We start from the raw sequence: 24,571 nt of genomic DNA, 5'->3' as shown, positions 1-24,571 counted from the left end.
ACGTCTGTGTGAAGCTAATCTATTTTCAAGAATCCCCCGCAAAGTCCCTCTGTTAAAAAAAAAGGCATGTGCAGAAGAGGTTACAATTTGCCAAAGAACACATCAACTGGCCTAAAGAGAAATGGAGGAACATTTTGTGGACTGATGAGAGTAAAATTGTTCTTTTTGGGTCCAAGGGCCACAGGCAGTTTGTGAGACGACCCCCAAACTCTGAATTCAAGCCACAGTACACAGTGAAGACAGTGAAGCATGGAGGTGCAAGCATCATGATATGGGTATGTTTCTCCTACTATGGTGTTGGGCCTATTTATCGCATACCAGGGATCATGGATCAGTTTGCATATGTTAAAATACTTGAAGAGGTCATGTTGCCCTATGCTGAAGAGGACATGCCCTTGAAACGGTTGTTTCAACAAGACAATGACCCAAAACACACTAGTAAACGGGCAAAGTCTTGGTTCCAAACCAACAAAATTAATGTTATGGAGTGGCCAGCCCAATCTCCAGACCTTAATCCAATTGACAACTTGTGGGGTGATATCAAAAATGCTGTTTCTGAAGCAAAACCAAGAAATGTGAATGAATTGTGGAATGTTGTTAAAGAATCATGGAGTGGAATAACAGCTGAGAGGTGCCACAAGTTGGTTGACTCCATGCCACACAGATGTCAAGCAGTTTTAAAAAACTGTGGTCATACAACTAAATATTAGTTTAGTGATTCACAGGATTGCTAAATCCCAGAGAAAAATAAATGTTTGTACAAAATAGTTTTGAGTTTGTACAGTCAAAGGTAGACACTGCTATTTTTTGAACACACCCCTTTCAACTAATTGCCCAATTGCACAGCCTTAAGAGCGTGCATATCATGAATGCTGGGTCTTGTTTGTTTTCTGACAATCTACTGAACCTACTGGTAACTTGTTTTCCACGTAGCAATAAAAAATATACTAAAAACCTTTTAGATTATTCTAAATTATTATAACCAGATTATTCTGGTTAGTCACATTGTACTGCTATTATTTTGAACAATACTGTATATACATATATATGGGTAATTACAGTGTTGGGGAACGTTACTTTTAAAAGTAATGTGACACAATGTGTTGCTCTGTTAAAAAAGTTACTAATGGTGTTACTTATAATGGAAAGCAATGCATTACATTTCTTTTGCGTTACTAAGGCTGAAGTAAATGCAAATTTACTTTTGCGCAGTATAGGCAAACTCAATCTGGATTGCAGAAGAATAAGACAGAAGAGAAGAAAGTTCTGTGTAGGGATGTTTATCTAAATAGTAATATTTTTCTTATTGGTTTGAATGAACTGGATAATCAAAGGTCATTGGACAATGGTTAATAAAGTGAGATTAAATAAAGTATATTTGTGTTACTCAATTATTGCAGATGAGATTTGCGAGTTTAATATTCTGAGTTTGCATTTAAATGTTTTTAATTCATTTTGATGAATACAGAATCTGTTTTCATGCAAGTGAGAAGAGTGAATGCATGTTTCACATTTAGTCTAGAACTATAATAACCAATGTTTCACACAGAAAACAACCACAATTTCTCTTATCATGAGGACAGTAAATAAACATAAAAACAAAGTAACTTGTGTTACTTATTTGAAAAGTAACTCTTTTGTTGTAGATATTTTGTTGTAAATTTAAAATTAATGCATTATTTTTTACTTAATTACTTTTAAAAAAGTAATCTGATTAGCTACATAGGCTACTTGTAATGTGAACACTCACTAATTATATAGCTAGCCTATAGACAATATCATTTAGGATCAAATTTTCACTATTAATTAGTTGCTTATTAGCATGCATATTAGGATATTGGCTGTTTATTAGTACTTATAAAGCACATGTTAATGCCGTATTCTGCATGACCATATTCTACATCCCTTAATCCTACGCAATACCTACATTGTTACCATACTAACAATTAATAAAGCAGTAGCCTAATTGGAGTTTATTGAGGCAAAAAAAAAAAATCATAGTTAATGGTTATTAACTAGGGAATTAAGCCATATTCTAAAGTGTGACCAATATAGGCCTATAGATGGAAAATAAAAAAAAAGGACAAGCAATATAATAAATATTGAATAGGCTACAGACTCATTCTAAGCCTATACTCTTTTTGTAAACCTTTGGGGGATATGCTATAGGCCTATTATTTTTTTACGTAAAACGTTTTACGTAAGACGTTAAGGGGGGAGGGCTGGGTTAGTCAGTTTCATGTAAAACCTGAGGACTTTGTTCAACAATTTTCTTCCCAAAGAATTGTGAAATATGCACACTCACGCGCACTCTTCACTCAAGAGGGGCAGCAGATCAGAAGTGTTTGCTTGTCAGTTTAGCACCATTATGGAGGGTGTGGGTTTAGCTGCTGTCAGGTGTATGTCACCATCACTCATGCTCCGAGATTAGCCTTCTAGAAAACGTCAAGTAAAACTATTCAGCGGTGGACAGACGCGGTCACGTTACTCGTCTTTCAGTCTAGTCTCCTAGTATTGACCGCCACCTAGTGGTTGAAAAACGCAGTGACATTGAATCACCGCCACACCGTGAAAAAAGGCTGAAAAGTACATTTATAGGTTTAAAACACAACTGTCAATAAACCACAAATGCAAAACTCTGGTATAATTCTGGGTTTACGTACTAAAAAATCCCATTTGACCATTATGACTAGGTTAAGTCCAGGAGATGTGACTAGATTCTTCTTCAAGAAATAATACTTTAATAGGCTACTTCTTTAAACACAAAACTGAGTATCTCTTTATTGCATTTCCAGGACAAAAAAATCAATATGCAATATATGCAAACTCATTTCAGAGAGAGATGCAATTCAATCTAACCGAAATACCAGGTATTTCAGAAAAACTGTGAAAGAGAACTGCCTCCATTAAACTGCTATTGCTCAGATCAGTTTTCAACAGGGAATGAAAGTGTAAATAAGAAAAATCACACTCTGACGTTTTAACATGCCGAATCTGATTCAAACAATAGTATGTATCTAATATATATGACTTTTGGCAACACTATTTGTATATGGTATAATTTGTTAACTACATTAGTTAACATGAACAATACTTTTACAGATTTAGTGATTTCAACATTTGGCTCACACATTTTTATAATCCAAAGCTGTATTTGTTAATGCACTATGATCTTACAAACAATTAACAAATAAATGTTTCTAATGTAAACAAAGATTAACTGTGCATTAATTCATGTTAACAAATGGGACCTTATAGTAAAGTGTACCGATTTCCCCCCCACAAATTTAATAATTAGACCCTTTGCAGATGTTTTTAAAATATGCAACCACAATATAATTAGATTTTTTTTTAATACACTCCCAATGCATTTAAATCCATTCAACTGTAACTGTCCTTCAGGCAACACCACATGAAGTACTCAAACCAAAATTGCCACTATAGCAAATAGTGAAAGGTCATAAAACACCATAAAAATTTTACTTCTGATCCACTTCAAATCTTCTCTGAAAGACAAAGTTTCAAACATAGGGCAACCAAAATCCTGCTTAAAAATGAGCTGTACACCCGGCCTAAACATCAGCTTATAACCACACATCACATTAGCTCTGGAACTGGTGTTGGAAGATGTTATCTGCTTTACATTAATAGACATTATTGATATTAAATAACTTACAATATCCAAATACATACAAAAATGTAGATTCCATCATACAACAGTCAAGAAAGAAAACACGCCCCAAGAAAAAGCCCATTTCTAAGGATATAACAGAACATGCAATCCTCACATTTTACAAAGGTTTTATCAAAAACTAATAATAATAATAATAATAATAATAATAATAATAAAACAACAAGAGATATGTCTCAGGTAGTTTCTCTGAAAACAAATGCAGCAATGCAAAAGGCATTTTCAAAAAGAAAAACAGGGCAACGCTAACAATTACATTAAATACTGGTGAGAATATTTAATGTACAAAGACGTATATTAGCATGGGCAAGTATTGTGGGGCAAGAAAATTTGATATTTGGAAAAAATAGAACAAGTATAAAAATATTGTATGTTGTATGTCTAACAACTATTTGGTCATTTTCAGAAAATCTGTACAAGCAATTCATGAAATTTAAGATTGCCTTGAATAATGCTGTTTAGTTTAAAGGGTAAAATATTAAACACATCCTTTAAATTAATATTCATTTGAAAGACTGATATGCATTCTTTCTTTTTTATATATAAAAAATAACAATCCAAAATACTAAAAGGGAGATCTCTTTTGTTTTTTACCCTCACATTCACACCATTAAAAGTGAAAAGAAAGTGAAAAAAAAAAACACAATCATAGCACATTACAAATGAAAACAGTCAAAACAATAGAAGTTATTTATTCTTGAGACCATGCAGAACATCGGAGACCAGGGCGTAGGTCGGCTCGTTTGTGCGAGCGTGTGCAGTCTGACGAAGGACTTCAGCAGACGCAGAGAGTTGCTTTGCGGTGCTGTAGTATTGTGACGCTGGGCGTCCGTTTGGGACTCTTGCCAGTGTTGCGTTTGGGTATGGAGCGTTCCCCAGTCCGCCGGCGGGAGCTGCTCGGGGTGAGGGGGCTGCGTCTGGGCCTCTTCCCCACCGGACTTGACACATCCGGTGAGGACAGGGGCATCTCTGGGGTCCGGCTGCCCTCAATGGGGCACACAGTCAAGGCAGCTTTGTCCATGAATTCAATGTAAGGGAAGTTTTCCTCTAAAGGAGGTTCTGCACAAAGACTCACTCCTGACAGACCGTTCCTCCTCTCCAGCGCCGGCAAAGACTCACTGCTGGCTGAGGACAGGTCTGGATCCGGGGTCTGTGGAGGGTCAAAAATAGTGTCATTTTGTGTTTTACTCATTTCGGATTCTAGAATTAGCATTTTATTATATACAAATTACAGGTGTCGGGAAGGCTACTTTTAAAATGTAGCTTGCCAAGCTAGTAGTAAAATCAGGCAAAGTTGACAGCTCCATTACTAGTTCACCCAAAAAAAAAAAAAATCCTGCTTAACACAAAAGAATATATTTTGAAAAATGTCGTAAACGAACGGGTTGGTTACCGTCATTCTTCAAAATATCTTCTTTTGTGTTCAACAGAAGAAAAAAAAATACAATTAATCTATTTATGAGGGTTATTTATATTATAATATAACATTTATTGTATTAAAAAAAACATAAAAGAACAACAGAGCAGCATTAATCTGGCATAAAAACTAAAGACCTTAATTAGAGAATAAATCAAATTAAGCATAGTATTGTGAAAATATATTATAATATTGTGAACTATTATTACGGTTTTAATATAATTTCATATGCAATTTATTCCCATGATGGAAAAGCTGAATTGTCAGCATCACTATTACGGTTTTCAGTCACATGATCTTTCAGAAATCATTCTAATATGCTGATTTAGTGCTCAAGAAACATTTCTTATCATTATCAAAATTGAAAACAGTTGTGCGACTTCCGGTTATGGCGCGGTGCTGATTGGACGCGGTTCGAGCTCCGCTACAAATCCTGACTTCAATTTTATTCTAACCCAATAAATGCTGACAAACTGATTCAATTTTAAAATTCTGATACATCGTAACGTTGAAAGATGCCACCAAAACCAATTAAAATGGCGCAGAAGCAAGTTAAATTGACTGTACCTGAAGAGGCCGAGGCAGATGCTAAATCCAACGAAGCTAACAGTGAAGAGGGCGCGTCAGGAGTTAGCCAAGAATCTGCAATTCTCGAGGCTATCCACTCACTTAAATCAGAGTTTGGGGTGCAATTTGATGGATTGCTCCAGGCGATTAACGGAGTGCAGTGCGAATTTAAAGCTCTCACAACACGGGTAACAGAAGCCGAGGATCGAATAAGCACCCAAGAAGATAACGTCACAGAGTTGCAAAAGCAAAACACAAAATTGAAAACTGTCATAGAATCTCTCATCAAGATTCTGATGAGAGATGATCTGATCTGGAAAACCGTAGTCGTCGGTCCAATCTACGATTAGTGGGACTCCCAGAAAAAAAAGAAGGAAATAATATGTGCGCGTTTCTAGAGAAATTACTCCCTGAGATCCTCGGCCCGGAAAACTTTCCTGGCCCCCTTGTAATAGAGAGAGCTCACCGAATCGGCAGATTCTCCGAAGATCGTTCTGACTTTCCGCCGAGAGCTGTGATAATGAAATTCCTAAACTACGCTGACAAAGTCCGCAACCTGAAAGCAGCTCGAGCAGCAGGCACCATAATTTTGGACCAAATAAAGCTTATGTTCTTTTCTAACGTGTCAGCTAAACTGCACAAGATATGAAAAGATTCGAAGAAGGATCTTCACGATCTTAACTTCCCCAAATTGCGTTATGGCATCCTGAATCCAGCTACTTTGTGCGTGAAAACAGTTTTGCTGCTTAATCATTTTTGTGGGAAGCGTGATAAAAAATAATTCTGGATACTTTGATGAATAGAATGAATTGAAAAGAACAGCAATAGAATGTTTTTGTAACAATGTAAAAGTAAAACCATCAGCTCTATTTTAACAAGCTGAGTGCATGGCGCAGGTGCATTTCGGGTTTTTTCCGAATCCACTTTTGCTAATTTAACAATAAAAAAACAGTCTGTGTGCCAGGCTTGTGGTCCAAAAGGGTTGTACCTAGTCTCTTACTGAGTTATGGGTGTTTTTTGACCATAATGTTCAATAAACCAATTAACCTCACATTCCCTTTAAAAGCCAGTTGGCGCTTGCACAATGGCGGACTCGTTATTTGTGAGCGGAAAGACTGAATGCTTCTTCAGAGAGGAATCCTTTTTAGGGATGCGCGATATACCGGTACTGGAAAAATACCGGTATATATTTTATTTAAAACGGTACGATATCATGATTTGGCACATTTCGGTATATGCTGCTGTTCCGAAGTTCACCGCTAGATGGCAGCGCGCTACCCAAACTGACCCGAAACAACCCGCAAATGTGACAACAACAGATGAACAAAATGGATAAAGCAGTTGAATCTCACTCAAGATGCCCAAAACGAATTAATAAAGAGAGGAGTAGAAGTGACATTTGTAATGACTTTGCTTATAAAACTGATGAAGAACCATCAAACCTAGCCAAGAAGCATCTGTCACTATCCTGACTTTAGGACTTCTTAAGAGATCGACAGGTCAGTGAATCATTCAAACCATCTCATTTAGACATTTATTTTCTTTTAACACTGATCAACGCACACACATAGCCTAACATAAGATCGAATATCACAATCTTCAGCGTTCGTTTCAACCAATGACATTTAGATCTCATTATATTTGCACGCGTACTATTGCACTATTTACATTCGCGTTAGACACCGCCGACTGTCTGTGTTTATGTGAATAACTTACTCACTAAAGATGGACATTTGTACATAACTCTGTGTATTTGACTGTTTAAGGAAACTTAATGTGTAATGTGCGAGCGTGACTAAGTGACAGGCGTGTGTGTGTGTGTGTGTGTGTGTGTCGTATGAGCTCATATCTCCTGTAACTGTTATTACGAAATGCTATAAAATCACTTGCATGTTCAAATGATTTCCGTTTTCCATCCCGAGACGAGCGTGAAATGTTGAATCGGATTATGCAGATTGCTTTAGTGTAGTGCGATGTCTTTTGAAACCAGAAGCAATTTGCTCATTTTGAGAGATTTTTGCTGAAATTATTTCTCACAAGAAAGTTTTCAAATGACTGATTTGATGTGATAAGCTTTGCTGATTAATTTACTAATAAACATTTGTGGTAATTTCCCACTTTATAAACTCAAAACTTGCATAATTGAACTCATTCGCGTGCAATATACCCGCGCTAATATCAGACCTTGTGGTATCGATTTAATATCGGTACTTCGGTATTAGATTGTGGTACCGTACCGAATCCAAAATTGTGGTATCGAGCCATCCCTAATCCTTTTATTTGTAATATTTGGCATGTTGGTCTGATAATGCACGTCCTTGCGTGTAATAAGTAAAGTGTACATGCTTTGTGCACCGTCGTCATATTTAGCAAGTCTTAGAATTATTAAGTTTTCCACACAGTGCATCCCTTTTTAAGCCTTGAATCGTGCAGTATTTGAAACTATTTGTTCCTAGTTTTGGTGTTAAAGCTACACTATGTAATTTCCATCTGCTAGAGGTTGCCTATTCAAAAGAAAGGCGTAGTTTGATGACGCCAAGTTTGAGCGCAGAATCTTGGGACGTGGTCTTCGCCTCAAGCCAGTATAAAAGAATCGGGATAAGCCTTGGGCAGAAATCATGTTAATGGATGCGATTATAAACGTTACTGTAGTATGAAGCAGAGCAGGGCCTAGTGTTGTGGAGCTGATCAAGGTCGCAGGAGCGATTGTTACACAAACACACGGCTTGTGTGCAGCGGGACTTTTATTGCGATGGGATGCCGTCGTGATTTCCGCTTTTCCGGTCATGAGTATGAGGTAACACAGCTCTGTTTATCATATTAGATGCATTTAAGTGTGTTTAAAATGATGTTATGACGTTACTCTGTGCATTCGCTCAGAGGCTGCTGTGACACTTGTTCACACTGCTAAGAGTAAAGCGCTTCTGCAGAATAAAACAGAGGGTAATAATGACAATAATTATCAGTTTATCAGTATTGGCCCGAACTTTAATATCAGCGAATCACTCAAAGAAACATTAAAAGTGTTTATTTAAAATAAAAGTTAAAAATAAAGTTAAAATAAAAATCCCAGAGGAAGTATCAGAAATGGAAAAGATTCCAACTGCAAACAAATTGCGACATCTCTAAGAGACAAAACACAAAGCGAGTCTAAAGTCTGGTCTTCCTCACTACTTTACGACAGGGGGAAACGCATCACGACTGCTCTTTTACATTCTCTTGCCCTGTTCTGTATTTTTCATTTCCCCTCTATCAAAATCATAACAGCACCAGAAGAGCAAACAGGAAAAACGATCAAAGCGGCCTCCCTAAACCTCAAATCCACTCCACTTAAAAGGATTAAAAACACAAACATCTGTCCACTCTCCAGCTCTCTGAGCCAAATCAAAACAGCCAAGAGCAGCTGGAGGAGCCGTGCTTCAAACACACTGGGGCCAAACAAACACGGAGACATGGCTTCCATCGGAACTGCTCTGACAATGGAGGCCTCGATCGAGAAAGGGAGGGAGGGGGAGGGGGGAGAGAGCGAGAGAGAGCGAGAGAGAGCTAGAGAGAGCGAGAGAGAGAGAGAAGGCAGGACTGATGAGCAGTGTGCCAGAGTCTCTTTTGGTGGGCAAGGAGCCAAAGTGTGGCTAACATGAGCAGGAACTCTGTAAAAAGACTTATCTGAAAACTTCTGATTAGTTGTGAGCCTGGACAGTGCACAGAAATCTCTTGACCTCCTGTTTTTGTCTGCTTGAAGTTGCAGACAAGGGTTGTGAAAAGCACTGGTACTTTGGTACCAAGTTGATACTAGAATTGTTCAAATGTGACAATACCAGAGTCAAGATACTGGATTGCTTTTGTAGAGCATTCAAAATGCCGCTAAAGACCGCCTACTCTCTGCCTACTGACCTTATGCATAAACATTATGGGAAGTGCACTAGCCTGACGGAATTTACACTTTGACGGCTGGAGACCCAAGTTTGGTTTGAAGTCGAAAAACTTAAGGGTAAGTTCACCCAAAAATGAAAATGATTTCATTAATTACGCACCCTCATGTCGTTGGACACCCGTAACACCTTCGTTCATCTTCAGAACACAAATGAAGATATTTTTGTTGAAAGCTGTTTGCTGAGAAAGGCTTCAGAAAGGCCTCCATTGGCATTCAGTACATTCCCATTGACCCGCTCACAAGACCCATAAAAGGCACTAAAGACGACTTTACAAAGTCCATCTCACTACAGTGGCTGTACAATAATTTTACAATGCGACGAAAATAGTTATTATGCGCACAAAAATCAAAATAACGACTTCATCCAGGTGTGAATTGACATGAACTCAAAGCATGTGCGAGAATATGACGCAGCTCCAATGTTCAATACATGACCCGGAAGAGGAGGAGCGCTGCTATCGCATGAGTTCCAGGTGAGTTCACGTCCGAGACCTACATGGAAGACAATAACTTGGTGGATAAAGTCATTATTTAGATTTTTTTGTGCACAAAAACTAATTCTCATCACTTGGTAAAATTATTGTACAGCCACTGTAGTGAGATGGACTTTGTAATGTCGTCTTTAGTGCCTTTTATGGGTCTTGTGAGCGGGTCAATGGGAATGTACTGAATGCCAATGGAGGCCTTTCTGAAGCCTTTCTCAGCCGTCAGCTTTCAACAAAAATATCTTCATTTGTGTTCTGAAGATGAACGAAGGTGTTACAGGTGTCCAACGACATGAGGGTGCGTAATTATTGAAATCATTTTCATTTTTGGGTGAACTAACCCTTTAAGCACATTTGGTGTTCTTTCACCATCTCTGATTTTTAACACGCACTCACCACATTCGGCTTGGTCTTATGGCTGTCAGAGCAGAAACGAAAGCTGCTGCTCTCTATATGTTTTTCTGTTTTCTTCAGTGGTGTTCATATGCAAATCGGGTGATCTTATTTCGTAGCCTGACTTCATCATACTCAGATTCTAGTCAGAATATGAGTCTGATACTGCTCTATTTGGGCTGTGATTATGAGGTGTGTTTCAACCGAACTAGGAAAGAAAATGCCTCCGCACTCAATTGGATAGAGCTACAACCAATCAGAGCAACGGAGCAAGTGATGAGTGATGCATAGTTGTCAACAGAACTCAACTGCACACATGCTGGAGGAAGTAGAAGATGAGTGTAAACAATCTTTGCCGGTGTTGTGAAAAGAATTTTAGAATACACTGAGTACTTACTAACACAATCATCATTTTTGAGAGAAATAGTAAGGGTGAATGCATATACGAACAAGTTCTCCATTTAGGATTAGGACGAATTCAACCCAAGCGCTCTATGGTGACATGAATGCTTCCGTTACCGTTGATCATCTGGCCATCATTGTATAAAGCCCCCCCTGACAATTTGACTGGTCCGAACAGCTCTGGTTTGAGCACAGTTGCTCCACAACAAATCAAGTCTAGACCGGCTAAGTTCAGCTGGTCTCCAGGCTACATATTTATTGTTGTGCACCAGCATAGGGTCTGACAATGGATCCAAGGATTTCATCCCGATACCTAATGGCAGTCAGGGTGCCATTGTCTAGCCTGTAGAGGTCTGTCCATCCCTCCATCCTCCAGACCATCAATAACCCAACACCAAACCAGTCTTGCTGAACGATGTTACTGGCAGCATAACTCAACGGCTTCTCCAGACCCGTTCTCGACTGTCACCTGTGCTCAGGGTGAACCTGCTCTCATCTGTGAAAAGCACAGGGCACCATTGGCAAACCTGCCAATTTTGGTGTTCAATGGAAAATGCGAATCAAGCTCCATGGTGCTGGGCAGTGAGCACAGGGACCACTAGAGGACATAAGGCCACCCTCATGAAGTCTGTTTCTGATTGTTTGGTCAGAGACATTCACACCAGTGGCCTGCTGGAGGTCATTTTGTAGGGCTCTGGCAGTGCTCATCCTGTTCCTCTTTGCACAAAGCAGATGATACCGGTCCTGTTAATGGGTTAAAGACCTTCTACAGCCCTGTCCAGCTGTCCTAGAGTAAATGTCTCCTCCTGGAGTCTGTCTCCTGGAATCTGCTCCATGCTCTTGAGACTGTGCTGGGAGACACAGCAAACCTTCTGGCGATGGCATGCATTGATGTGCCATCCTGGAGGAGTTGGACTGCCTGTCCAACCTCTGTCCAGGTATCGCTTCATGCTACCAGTAGTAACACTGACCCTAGCCAAATGCAAAACTGGTAAAAAACAGTCAGAAAAGAAAAAAATGTCAGTGGCCTCCACCTGTAAAACCATTCCTTTGGGGGTCGTCTCTTTGTTGCCCATCTAGTGCACCTGTTGTTGGTTTCATTAACGCCAAAGCAGCTGAAACTGATTAACAACCCCCTCTGCTACTAAACTGACCAAATCAATATCCCGGGAGTTTAACTGACTTGATGCTATTCTCTGATTAAAAAGTGTTCCTTTAATTTTTTTGAGAAGTGTATTTAATTTATGAGTTGTAAATACAATATATGACCTAGGGTATGATTTTACCCCAAAATTCAACATATCAGAGACAAACCGGTAACTGCAAATCCCTGTTTCAATGCTTGGATTCCAGCTGTTTGCAGCGACCCATTCGCTTCTCTTTTCTGCAGCTTTTAGCAAAAAATAGCTAAGATTTCTCATTGAATCTATTTATAAAGCCGATAACAGCTTTTTCCCATTTTAGATGTGTTCGCTACATTCATGCTGAACAGCAACACTGGCACTCAGTCTCTTTGCCACTCAATCGGTGTAACTGGTGTGACACCTGCTTACTGTGACGCCACGTGTCATGACATGTGACCTCAGGGTGTCATTTTTGCTCTATCGGTAGCACCAAGCAGAATAGCAAAAATTAATTTTAGGATTTTGTTTGCTGAAAACACCCTCCCCCTGCCATTGCTTTGCCTGGTTATAAGCATCTCTTGCTGACTTTACCTTGATGAGTGGTGTGTTGGAGCGGGACCCTATAGCTGGGTCACAGTGAGGGCCCTCTGCTAGGCTGAGTATGACCTCGTCTCTGTGCATAGGAAGGTGGGGTTTGCCAGGCTCAGGAAGGGCGATGACTATAACGCTGGTATTGTCTGCACGGAGCATTCGCTGACGCCATCGCATCAACGCATGGCAGCCTAACCGACGTGCAACCGACATCCCGAAGGGTGCCTGTAGGATGTAAAACACACAGTCTTTAAGGCCTGTTCACACCAAGAATGATGATTATAAGGATTACTAGATTATAAGGATAACACTCCGTTTATTGTAAGCACACGCTGCAGGTTTGTCGTCTGCTGCTTTAAAGGGTCATGAAACCCCCAAACAAATTTTTTTGTGAACAGATATGTACATCGCTGAAAACAAAAAGCACTCATAAACTTAAAAAAAAGTAGAAATGGGTTATATTAGTTTTTTTTCCTGAGCAATTTCATTCTTCTGGGTTGAATAGCTAAAGCCTAGTTCAGACTGCACGATTTTCAAACTCGTCGGGTCACTGCTCTTTTCACACAGCATGACTATCTGGGGTATCATTCAGTCACTGCTGTGTTCACACTGACCGATGGTTTGGTGACAGGAGTTCACACTGCGTGCCTACAAGAGGAAGAATCGCCGACAAATCTCTCCGGGGCGCAAACTACGTTTCCCAACTAAACACACGTGCGATGTGACAAGTAAACAATGCAAGATCACACGTGCGTCAGATCGGAGTTCTCGCGCGAGACTTGGAATTGTTATTAAAAATGATAAGCTCACAAAGTTTGCTCCAAATTGTCTGTGTGCTGATTTGTGGAGATAAAGAAAAAAGATTATGGCAGAGGAAATTTTTGAAAAGACAGAGGGAGCAAGGATTGTGTTCTGCAAAGACAGTTTGAGGTAAATAAATCATTTTGTAATGCTGCTGCTGCGGCTGGATGTGCAAATGTTTGGCCTTTGTTTCTGTTTGATAGAATTGTAAATATATCTTTTAAAATACTGATATTCTGCTCTATAACTCCTCCCTCAACCTCCCGCTGCCCTGTATCTCACTCTTTCATTGGCTGCCGGTCATCGCCGATGTAATTTTCAGTCAGAACTCATTTCACACAGCAGGAGTTTGAATCGCCGACAGGTCCAGATATTTAGCATGCCAAATATCTTGCGGGCATCTGCGACTTGTCGGCGATTCTCTCTGATCGTGTCTTTGATTATTCACACTACGTGATCGGCAAATCGGTGCTCATTCACACGAGTGACAATGATCTCGGGCATTTGTCCACGATTTTGCAAAACCTGTCGGCGAGTCAAAATCGGGGTTCAAAACGGGCAGTTTGAACTCTGCATAAGTCGAAACATAATGTGACATAATTGTGCATAAGTGTGTGACTGACACGATTCTACATCATCTGGTTCTGAGCGCTTCTCTGCATTTATTCATGAGTATGAACTCTTTTAACCCAATCACTGCACTGTTATCAAGTATGAGAGCACATTTACAGCATGCGGAGGAGCGTGCATGAGAATGCTTTGTGCGCGGAACGCCACGATGAGTTTAATGCTCACCAAGTGGATCATATGGATCAGATACAGACAAGAGCAAGTCCGTTTCGAGTTTTTAAAGGACATATTTCATATACTCTAGTGCTCTAAACTGTGTATGCGCACATAATTAATCACCTTTAAATTAAATATATGTGCAAATAAGGGCACTGCACATACAATTGTATGGCGGATCATGAACGTAATGACACAATGGATTATTCTGATACACACAGAAGACAATGTAGACCGAAAATTCAAAGAAGAATGGGCAAAAAAGTAACTATGCCTTTATTCTTCCTGCGTTAAACTGACGTGTGCCGTTTGTTTAGAAACTGTGGTGTTCGTAAATGTATTGAAAATATTATTAGATAATAATAAATGTTCAATAATAAATGTCCTTTAAATGTTCTCCCTTGCGTTTCTCCCTTGTTTTGGCAGTTTAATGTTATATAGGGTTATTTTTAAAGTCCCAGTGAACCGGAAGTAGCAAGTGAGTTTTCTTCAGTGATGTGACGTATTTCCAAGTGAAACGGAATATTGAACAGAGGGCAGGGTTTGACCTCCGCACCCCTCCTGTGTGGTTACGCATTTTCAAACCTAAGCAGTCAAACTGACATCATCTGAGAAGGAACGCCGTTTCCAGACTGGTTACTTCTCAGATTTTGATTAAAGATTACCGTGGAAAAAAAAAAATTCTGTGGATTCACCCCACGACCTGTAATATGTGCTAACAAAGTAAATAGAATTTGATTTCATGAGAACTTTAAAATGCACCAAGTAGGGCTGGGACAATGCGTCGAAGTCATCGATGACGTCGACACAAAAAATACGTCGACGCAAAATATGCGCGTCGATTCGTCAGACTCAAAATAAAGATGGTGGCGCCGGAGAGTAGTAGCAACCATAGATATACATAATAAAGTATATTATGTAATTAAGTATATTATTTATTATGTATATCTATGGTAGCAACACGAGTGGCTCCTCAGACTTTCAGAAGTGCAAGGCTTGCGGGTTGGCGCGCGGCGCGTACGGAGCACAGGTGCACATGCACGCGTTTTGTTGTCACTGCTACATAAACAAATTTCTGCACACAGGAAGACAGATGTTTAAATTAAGTTACGGTACCGACATCCAGTTATGGTGTCCCGCCTTTGTTTTACTGTCTATTAAAGTCTGCCGCGTTTAAGTTACGGTGTAGCCTGTGTACTGTCATACATGTTTTCATAATGCAGAATATTCACTCAGCGCGCTGTCAGGCAGTTTGGGGCTGCCCACGACTGTGTGGACTCGAATGCCGTGACAGCGTGCGCTCACGCATACAATCAGTAGTAACAGTTCGCAATTATATCCATATCCTACCTTTTCTTGTAAACCCGATAAAATCCATGGCAATGAACGTCATCGGGGATGTTTAATCCACAAGCATTCTGAAAATTATTAATACTTGTCGTTCACATCAATCTAAAAGTTGTCCTTTTAGGCTAGGCGATTTTCATTCAAAGATGTAAAAGTAATTAAGCTATGTAGCCTATTGTATCATTTTTTTTTTACTAGATAAAAACATTAAAAACATATTGCAATAAATAATTACTCTGTTTAGCCTATGAATGGGCAATCCGATCCAGTCAGCGCTGTCATTAGAGCGTGATGGCCAAACTTAACTCTTGATTAACCAGCGGCACTATTTGCTATTTATCTTATTCCAATCCCATGCATTTTTACATGATTTGTTATTTGTTCTATTTTTTATATCTTTGCATTATATATGCAAATGTTTACTCATAAGAAATAATCTTATCTTGTTCATATAATTCAGTGTCACCTATCAACCTGTAAGTTTTGCTGCACAGCAATGAAGGTACTCTTTACAAGACGTATTGTGTCCTTAATAATGGCATCAGAATGCAACCAAAGCACATGATGGTAATAAGAAGATGGCTATAATTAATTGTAAATCATCCAAAATAAATGCCATGATCATTAGATTTTATACAGGTGTTACTATATTGATTTTGTAAATGGTGATCAGCAACCAAATATTGATAATATGGAAGTTACTGCCTTTTGCCTTGGCATGACTCCACATTTTTTGCAGACAATACAAAGGCAGAGTGCCGTAACTTCAAAATAGGGTGTGTGTGTGTGTGTGTGTGTGTGTGTGTGTGTGTGTGTGTGTGTGTGTGTGTGTGTGTGTGTGTGTGTGTGTGTGTGTGTGTGCACTTTGTTATGATTTTATTGAATGCATTGTTCTTGTATAGTCTTTTACTTTGGAATTTTAAGAGCAATAAACATATATTGCAATGTTAAGGAATTAGTTTTTTTCATTCAGATAATTAAATCAACATGTATAAATTGCTATTAGGCAATTAATGGGGAGATAATCGATAATCGAATCGAATCGTAACCGAATCGGACAGGGAAAATTAATCGTTAGATTAATCGATGCATCGAAAAAATAATCGCTAGATTAATCGTTTAAAAAAATAATCGTTTATCCCAGCCCTAGCATCAAGGTGCCCTCAACTCCATGGTCATATTTTAATATTGCGTGTGTGGACACACACACACACTTTAAAAGCATGACACTTTAAAAGTGTCAAGCGTTTTTTTTTTTATGACACTTTAAAAGCTTGAGCTCTTTAAAGCAGGATGGATTCTGATTGGAGGTCAATATTTTTATCGTTCATCAGCTGGAAAAAAATCGTTCTGAAAGTGATTCCAAGTTACTATGTCGTTTCTCTGTGCCTTTATTGTTACAGTTGTTGTGTGGACTCAGTTATTCTTTTATATTTAGAGCTAATCTTTATAATTATCATCCTTGGTGTGTACAGCTTTTAAAAATGAACACAAATAGCAGCAATAATTAAAATAATACACCATGGTTAGAAAAAAAAAAATTCTCATACCACAGCTTCATCATGGCTCTGGCAAACAGTCACCGCCTCCTGCGGTGGCACCATGTTCCAAAGGCCGTCACTGCCAACGATGATGTAACGATGCTTCCTTGGGTCAAGGGTCACCACACTGGTGTCAGGCTCAGGAGACACCACAAACTCTCCACTGTAGAAGTCATAACTCCATAGATCACCTGCACAGACACGATTACAGCATTATTTGCATGGTCGCATTTTGCTCTTGTAAATACTTGCCAACATTTTAAAGAAATACCAGGCTAGAAATGCATCCAAATAACAGCAAAGCACAACAATACGGTGCTCTGCAGTGGTCAAAAAGGATTGTACCCAGTGAATTTTGAAGTGATATATTCTTGAAAACTCAGAGATGTGGATTCGGACAGTTATTACATCACCACACGACCTTGTCGTTTGTTCAGCCGAGGATTTTTATGCGGGTGGTGGGAAACGGACGGCAATAAAATCATTTACTAGCCCCTGTAAATGATGGCAATTCCTTCTGACCCCCCCAAGAAACAATTACCGTCCAATAGGGCTTCAGCTAACTCCTTCACCCCTAACGGAGCGAGCTGGAAAATCAAACTTTTCCCGAATTCACCCTGTTGGGGAGGAGGGCCACCAACAAACCTCAGCAAAGACTGTTATTGCCCCGGCTTTAACTTCTGGATATTCTGCAGCGGTGCCACACCGGAATGAATGGTTTTGTTCGCATCTTTCTCCACTGCCATAACTGAACTACAACTCAAACTAGCGTAACACAACAACGTCATCGTTCTCAGCCACTCCCTCTGTTCGCTGATTGGAACGATAAAAAAAATTTCAAAGAAAACCTAAGAATACAACGCAGTCCCAGACAAAGTACTGAAGGAAAATGAAAATTGAGCATAGGAGGGCGGCGCCAGGCTAAAAATTATCTCCAGTATCATCAAAAAAAAAAAAAAACATCTTCATTTGTAGGTGTAGATTGTAGGTAATGACAGAACTAATGACTGAATTATCATTTTTGGGTGATCCCTGATGATGCATAGGCACTGAATTTGATTGTAATGGATTTTACAGGGAACATGTTTTGAACAATCCTTGTAAACACCATTTAAAGCAACAACTTTTGACTTTTTAATGAGAAGTGAAGTCAGCACAAATCACATATTACTAGGGCTGCCCCCAAATAGTCGACTAAACGTTAGTCGATATGAAGAGGGCTTGGTCAAATACATTTTCATTAGGTGGTTAGTCCCGTGAAAAATCCCGTGAAATAATTATGCAATCAGGGGCTGTGCAGTCACGCCCGTTTCACACATACTCCGTCTGCAGTGCGTGTGCGGTGCGTATTTTTTTGGTACCCATGTTAACGGGTTACAGCTTTCAAACTGCACGCGGATGCGGTCCGGCAGCAGTGCGACGATCGTTTTCGTACCCAGTCTATTTTGTGATGCTGTTTTTGAATAGCCTATTGTAAGTTTCTAATTTAAAATGTATGTGTTTTTTGGCTATAACCTATGTTTAAATGTTTTGCCACTTGTGTGAGCTAAATCTAAAGTACTAGGCTATATAAATATGAATAAATGAATTTAATAAAATGTTGTTTAAATGAAGGCTAGTACGTTATCCTGACATCTATGAAAGAGTAAACAAAGAGAATTGCAATTCTGACGAGTAGGGCTGGGCGATAAATCGATTTTATGAATTAATTCGAGTTTTTAGTTTACGACGATTTTTGTGAATGAAAATCGGTTTTCTCTTTCAAATCCGCCGACGCTCCCCTCTGAGCTCCCGTAACAGTTAATGGCTCAGCCCTCCCCGCGCGCGTTTGCCACAGAGGTACACAAACAACAAGGATCGCGTCTAACAACATACCGTGTCATTCGTAATTGGTTCAGTTTTTCACAGAACAATTAACAATACCCCGCTGCAAAGTGTGTTTGAAGTCTGAACGGAACCGCGCTAGGCGCTATACTCATTTAAAGCTGCGCTGACACGAACGCAGCGCGAGCTCACACGGGCCAATCTCGTGACAGACACGATACACAGCGCTGGTGATCCAGTGAGAGACCGTTTAAATCAACACACCATTGCTACTGTGATCTAGTGGAAGCGGTCGGCGCACAATTCTGTTATAAACCACAGATATCAGATCAAACAGAGCTGAGCGAAGGTCAGCAGGGGTTTCAGTCACAAAACACCAACATTTACCACGATTGTACTGTAGTAAAACCACATGGATTTAATGTTGTTGTTGTCATTATTTATCTCAGGATTCGTACAACCTTTTGAGATTGAAATTCAAGCACTTTCCAATGGTTTTCAAGAGCTTCACACTTATTTCCAGCACTTCAAAGCTCTAGATATCCGATTATAATGTTATTTTTAATGTGATGGTTTGTAAAATTAAAGGGGTCGTGTGAAAGAAATAGTCGAATGTTTTTTTTAGTTTATTTTTTTAAAATGTGTAATCCATTTTGTAGCATTTTTATTTAAAAAAAGATATGAAATGCCCACCACTATAACCAGCAGAAGAGCACTTATTGATTTATTAGCGATTTTAACTCCCTAATGTATGGAAAGTACGGTCACAGTCTCAGGAAAAACTAAACTTTTCTTCAAATTGTGACTAAATTACAGTAAAGCAAAGAGCTCCTTTAATAATCACTGAAGCTTTCGATCAGTTCAGTGTGAGACTATTGAAGAACAATGCTAATCTATATTTAATAAGAGCATTAGGCTACATTTAAATTTTCCCTATACTTTTTTTGCACATTACTGTTGTTAATAAAAGTTAATTTTATCTGCATATCAATTCATAAACCTTTGATATGTATATTGTATATTGCAAAAGATATGGTGCCCATTTATACTGTGGAATAGTCGGGTGTTATTCACATGCTGAAAGTTTTGCACCCCAGGTGGCACTTCTACCAAGCTGCAAATATTTAATTTTACCTAAACAAAATAAAGTTAAAACTTGTTTTGAACAATTTCTTTGTCATCTGCAGACTGATTTTAAGTAGGAGGGGAAAAAAATCGTTTTAAATCGTAAATCGAATTTTTGGTGAAAAAATCGGGGATTTTTTTTTTGGGCCATATCGCCCAGCCCTACTGACGAGCCATGTTCAGTAACAACTTTTGGATTTTAAATAAAATATAATGAATTAATGCTGTTTGTGGTATGCAACAGCGGATCAATTGCGGACTACAAACGCAGCATAGGCCTATGTGAAAGCACAACAGGGCGTGCGGATCCTGTACCGCACACGCACTGCAGACGGAGTATGACATGACATCAAAGGAACGATTGGTCAACGAGACCTCGCGCCTCGCGGTATACCAAAGCGCACTTGTGGGAGAGGTGTCTGGCTGATGCTAATAATTATGTCAGGAAAAAAGTCCAGGGATCATTTTGAAAAGTCGAAGGACAACCCTAAAAAGGCTGTTTGCAAACTCTGCAGGCAAACATTTGCCTATCACTCGTCAACATCGAATATTTCTTATCATTTAAAACATGTAAGTAGTAACGTTTCCTTATAGTGCTTCTGTTTGCTATCTGTTAGGCTATATAAAAAAACGAGTATTTTTATAACGGGTAGGCTATAAAAATAAATAAATACATATTACTTTTATTTATTCGTTTTTATAAAATGCAGAAGTTGTTTTTTAATTCTGTAAGAAAAATTAGTCTGATGTTTGCAACTTGTTGTTTCAGTTCAAGACTCATCCGTCGTCTTAATGGCAGTTTGCGGCTTTGCTCTGATATTTTTGATCTGTATTAGTGTTCTTTAAATTATTTGTTCTGCATTTTGTCTTAAATATAGTTGTTCTAAACAATTTAATCAAACACTTGTTGGCTGTTGATTTGTTTGCCGCCTTCTTTTGTTTTTTATTCTAAGTTTTGGCGTTGTGCCATGTGCATTTATTAAATTGTTCGTTTTTGTTAATTTTCCTTTTGAACAATATAAAAAGTATATAAATTTTCCACTGTATTTTTATACCAAACAGCGTTTTAGCTACAGTACTTGTTTTGTACTAGGCCTATGTTATAATATGTTTATTTAATTTATTTTAAAGAACTATTTATTTATTTTATTTTTTATATATATACATGTAACTGTTACAGTTTGCATTTTTGATAATAAATTATTAAAATGCACAGGCAGTCTGATTGCTGTTTTTAATGTTTTTTTTAGCCTATAACGTTTGGGCCACTGATTTTTGTGTCCGTAAGCTGTAGGCTATACTTTAAACTATAGCACTTTGGGATTGTTTTTAACTATGAAAAGGGCTTTACAAATAAAATATATTATTATTATTATTATTATTAAACGCTTTACTATTCTGTTTTAAGCACTTCATTTTTATTTTGAACGCGCTAATATCATGCTTTAGCATTTTCTGTCATAAGGAAGTGTTAAACTTAAACTTGGACTATACCTTTCCTTGTATATAGGCAAGTTTTTATAATAATATCATAAATTAATGATTATTCAACTAATCGCTAAAATGCAGGAGTGTTAGTCGACTAGGAATATCTTTAGTCGGGGGCAGCCCTACATATTACTCAATATTTACCCAGAGCTCTGGCAACAGCGAGGAAGGGGATCTGATCGATCGGGGTGCTTCTTCTGACCGGGCCGTTGTGGGTTAGCCTAGGCCTCTTCCACACCACACGGTTCACTCCAGACTTCTTCACCACACTACATTCACACGCAAAAAGAGGAAAAGACTGCATGTTATCCAGGAGATTGATTCTTTTGATGACTAGGAAGTTTCAACAAACATCAAGCTCTCACCTGCCTCCCAGTCCCTCAATTCTCTGCTTCTCTTTTGGGAGCTCGGGCTTGTGGTCTTGTGTGACCTCCACAGCTTTGATGACTTTATCAGAGGGATCTTCCCTCACACCCAGCACGACAGACGAGTCCCCGACATGAGCCACAAACATGCGGTCCCCTCTGATGACCACCACGCTGGCTGTAGTGCCCGAGGTACTGGGGAGGCCAGTTAATGTTTTTGGCCATTCCGCTGAAGAACAGACACACGGTTAAACACTACTGCGGCAAGACATTGCAAGCCTATTTCCACCACAGCTTGAGTAAAACGCAGTTCTGTAAGTCATAATCAAAAATTTGACTTTGATTTTTGGAAATTACACATAATAATGACTTAAATAACATCTCATAATACTTTTATCTTTATATTTATTTAATGATATTATAGATCACACTTGACTTTAATGAAAACAATAATTTTGCAGAATGTAAGCTGTTTGCTGTGTTCTTGCATTTACACGGCTTTGACCAACAGATGTCGCTATTTCCATACTTCCACAAGCATACATTAAGAAAATTGTATAATCAAAAAGTTTACAATAACAACGTCATTATTATGGGCTGTTAGGTGGCTTTTGTTGCCTGAGGAAGGTCTATTGACCGAAAATTTGAGCAAATGAGGTTCAAGAATTTTTCATTTTTTGGTTTACGTTGTACATTTAATAGACGTAACTGTTACAGATTTTAGTGAGCAAGGTAGGCTACTAATTATTTAAGTTAAATCATCATTTTTGATTAAACTTTCATTATGATACTAAGATAAGTCACTGTTTTGAGAAGGTTTCTCATTCTTATTAAATAATCGTTAATAGTCGTTTTTACGAGAAATAATAAAGTTATTATTTATAAGAAATATTATTTTAATGGGATAAGCTTTATGAGAAAAAAATCGAATTATTATGAGATGTCAGAAAATACATTTTGTACAAATGTTCTCATGTTTATTTTTCTCATTATTATGAGGTAGGCTATTACAAGAAGATAATAAGCCATTATTGTGAGAAAGGTTCTTCTCATAATAACATACATTCGTAAAAAAAAAAAAAAAAAAAAAAGGTTTCCTTAATAATTTACCTTATTATGAGAGATCTTATTATTTACCTTATTTCTTATCGTTATATGAGATACACTAAGTACACAGTTATGGGACAGTTCCTCAATATAACGTTGTAAATCCCTTTTATGAGTAATTCTCTCAATATAATGACACACTAAGAATTATAATAATGACTAAAATAATAATATTTTAATCCTTCTAGATTATGGCGGAAACGGGCTATCGTAGAATAATGGGTTTGCTTAATCCCTCCAAAACGGTGTAAAAGTCTGAAACAGCTTTTTTAGACAGAGCTGTCAATTTCCGCGCAAGCGCAGCTGCGACCCGTCCGTTCGATTTTTTCGTCTTTTCTCCAGTATAGCGTGGCGCTCAATTTCAAAAACTGTATTATTGCAAAAGCTAATTTAAACAATCAAAGACCCATACCTTATCTTCATCTGCCTTACCATATAACAATTTAAGAAAAAGAACAACACGTATGTGATTTCAGGCGCTAAAAAAATGCCGGGAGGTCTTAATTTACACTGTTGATCATCATAACATTATAATCGTATCTAAACAAATATTTTTTAAAGTACTAACGTCGACTGAAATAAGTCTTGAGTGTACTTACGAAGCTTTTTCCACATTGCATGATGACATGCGATGAAGCCCTTACGAATTGCGGCACAAACTTTCCGGTAATCCTTAGACCAAAATCCCCGCTGCTTCTTGAGAAAATCCCAGAGGTGATCTCGAGCGAACAGCGCGGCTTCTCGCCCTCCGTGGCCGTCAAACACGGCAAAGAATGCGACTGAGCTCCTGCTGTCCGCTGCCGCCGGTTGAGTCCGGGGCTCCTCTGTAACGTTAACGTCGCTCTCATCGGTCGACAGTGTGTTTCTCCACTTTACTATGACGGGTAAAGGCTTGTTTGTGCAGTCCGGCGGGTCGCTTTCACAGCCAGGCTCTTGGTCCGGCTTTGGATCAGTGTGTCCCGCCGCTCGCAGCTCATCGTCGCTGGGTTCCAGCTCCACGATCACCTCAGTTAAATCCTCCATGTATTTCCTTCCTCCTTGTTCGGAGAAGACGCTCACTCGCAGCGATAAGTCTAGATTCATGGCCAATTGGACAGCCCTTACTGAAAGATCAATCAAAAGACTGCACAAACGTGGTTAAAAGATTATGGTTAACCTAAAAACATTTATTATTATGAGCTCGTCTTTTGTTTATTTTCTAAGCTGCCAGTCCTTCCTTCCTTCGAAGACACATAGTAATGCATGCCGAAGTGTCATTGGCGCCATCTGTTGGACAGGAGGATTGTGTAAAAATACGATGCAGGAGAATATGGCAAGCCGTATTGGGATTTAAAAATGTAACACCTACGAGTATCAGATGAATAAACAGTGTTGGGCAGTGGTGGAGGAAGTACTGAATCTTAGTACTTAAGTAAAAGTACAAATAACCAGAGCCCTATTTACTTTAGTAAAAGTATAAGTACTACAACGACAACCCTACTTAAGTAAAAGTAAAAAAGTTGATTTTAAATGTAATTTAAGTAGTAAAAGTACTTTTAGCAACAATTTATTCTCTTAATGTCTATATTCTAATAATGAAAAAG

The 24,571-nt window shown here is 38.7% G+C and overlaps 1 protein-coding gene across 1 annotated transcript; it reads right to left on the bottom strand.

Annotated features, from left to right (window-relative positions):
• Positions 1-3,336: 3,336 nt before the first annotated feature.
• ppm1db (protein phosphatase, Mg2+/Mn2+ dependent, 1Db) lies at positions 3,337-24,294 on the bottom strand. Its single transcript, XM_067437855.1, has 6 exons — positions 23,588-24,294; positions 21,882-22,110; positions 21,661-21,785; positions 17,089-17,270; positions 12,605-12,829; positions 3,337-4,841 (listed from the first exon to the last, which is right to left on the bottom strand). Exons 1-6 carry the CDS (start codon positions 24,069-24,071, stop codon positions 4,467-4,469), a joined length of 1,620 nt encoding a protein of 539 aa, XP_067293956.1. The 5' UTR covers positions 24,072-24,294; the 3' UTR covers positions 3,337-4,466.
• Positions 24,295-24,571: the final 277 nt, after the last annotated feature.

Source organism: Pseudorasbora parva, chromosome 3, assembly GCF_024679245.1.
Source record: "Pseudorasbora parva isolate DD20220531a chromosome 3, ASM2467924v1, whole genome shotgun sequence".
In the NCBI taxonomy this organism is placed as follows: Eukaryota; Metazoa; Chordata; class Actinopteri; order Cypriniformes; family Gobionidae; genus Pseudorasbora; species Pseudorasbora parva.
Note: the sequence above shows the minus strand (reverse complement) of the source record. Positions and strands in the feature narration are given on the sequence as shown.

Coding starts and splice junctions, on each gene's coding strand:
- ppm1db (XM_067437855.1), bottom strand. CDS start 24,071: ATGAATCTAGACTTATCGCTGCGAGTGAGCGTCTTCTCCGAACAAGGA. Junction 12,830..17,088: donor AGAGCCATGATGAAGCTGTG/GTATGAGAATTT, acceptor TACATCCTACAG/GCACCCTTCGGGATGTCGGT. Junction 4,842..12,604: donor CCAACACACCACTCATCAAG/GTAAAGTCAGCA, acceptor GACCCTCCACAG/ACCCCGGATCCAGACCTGTC.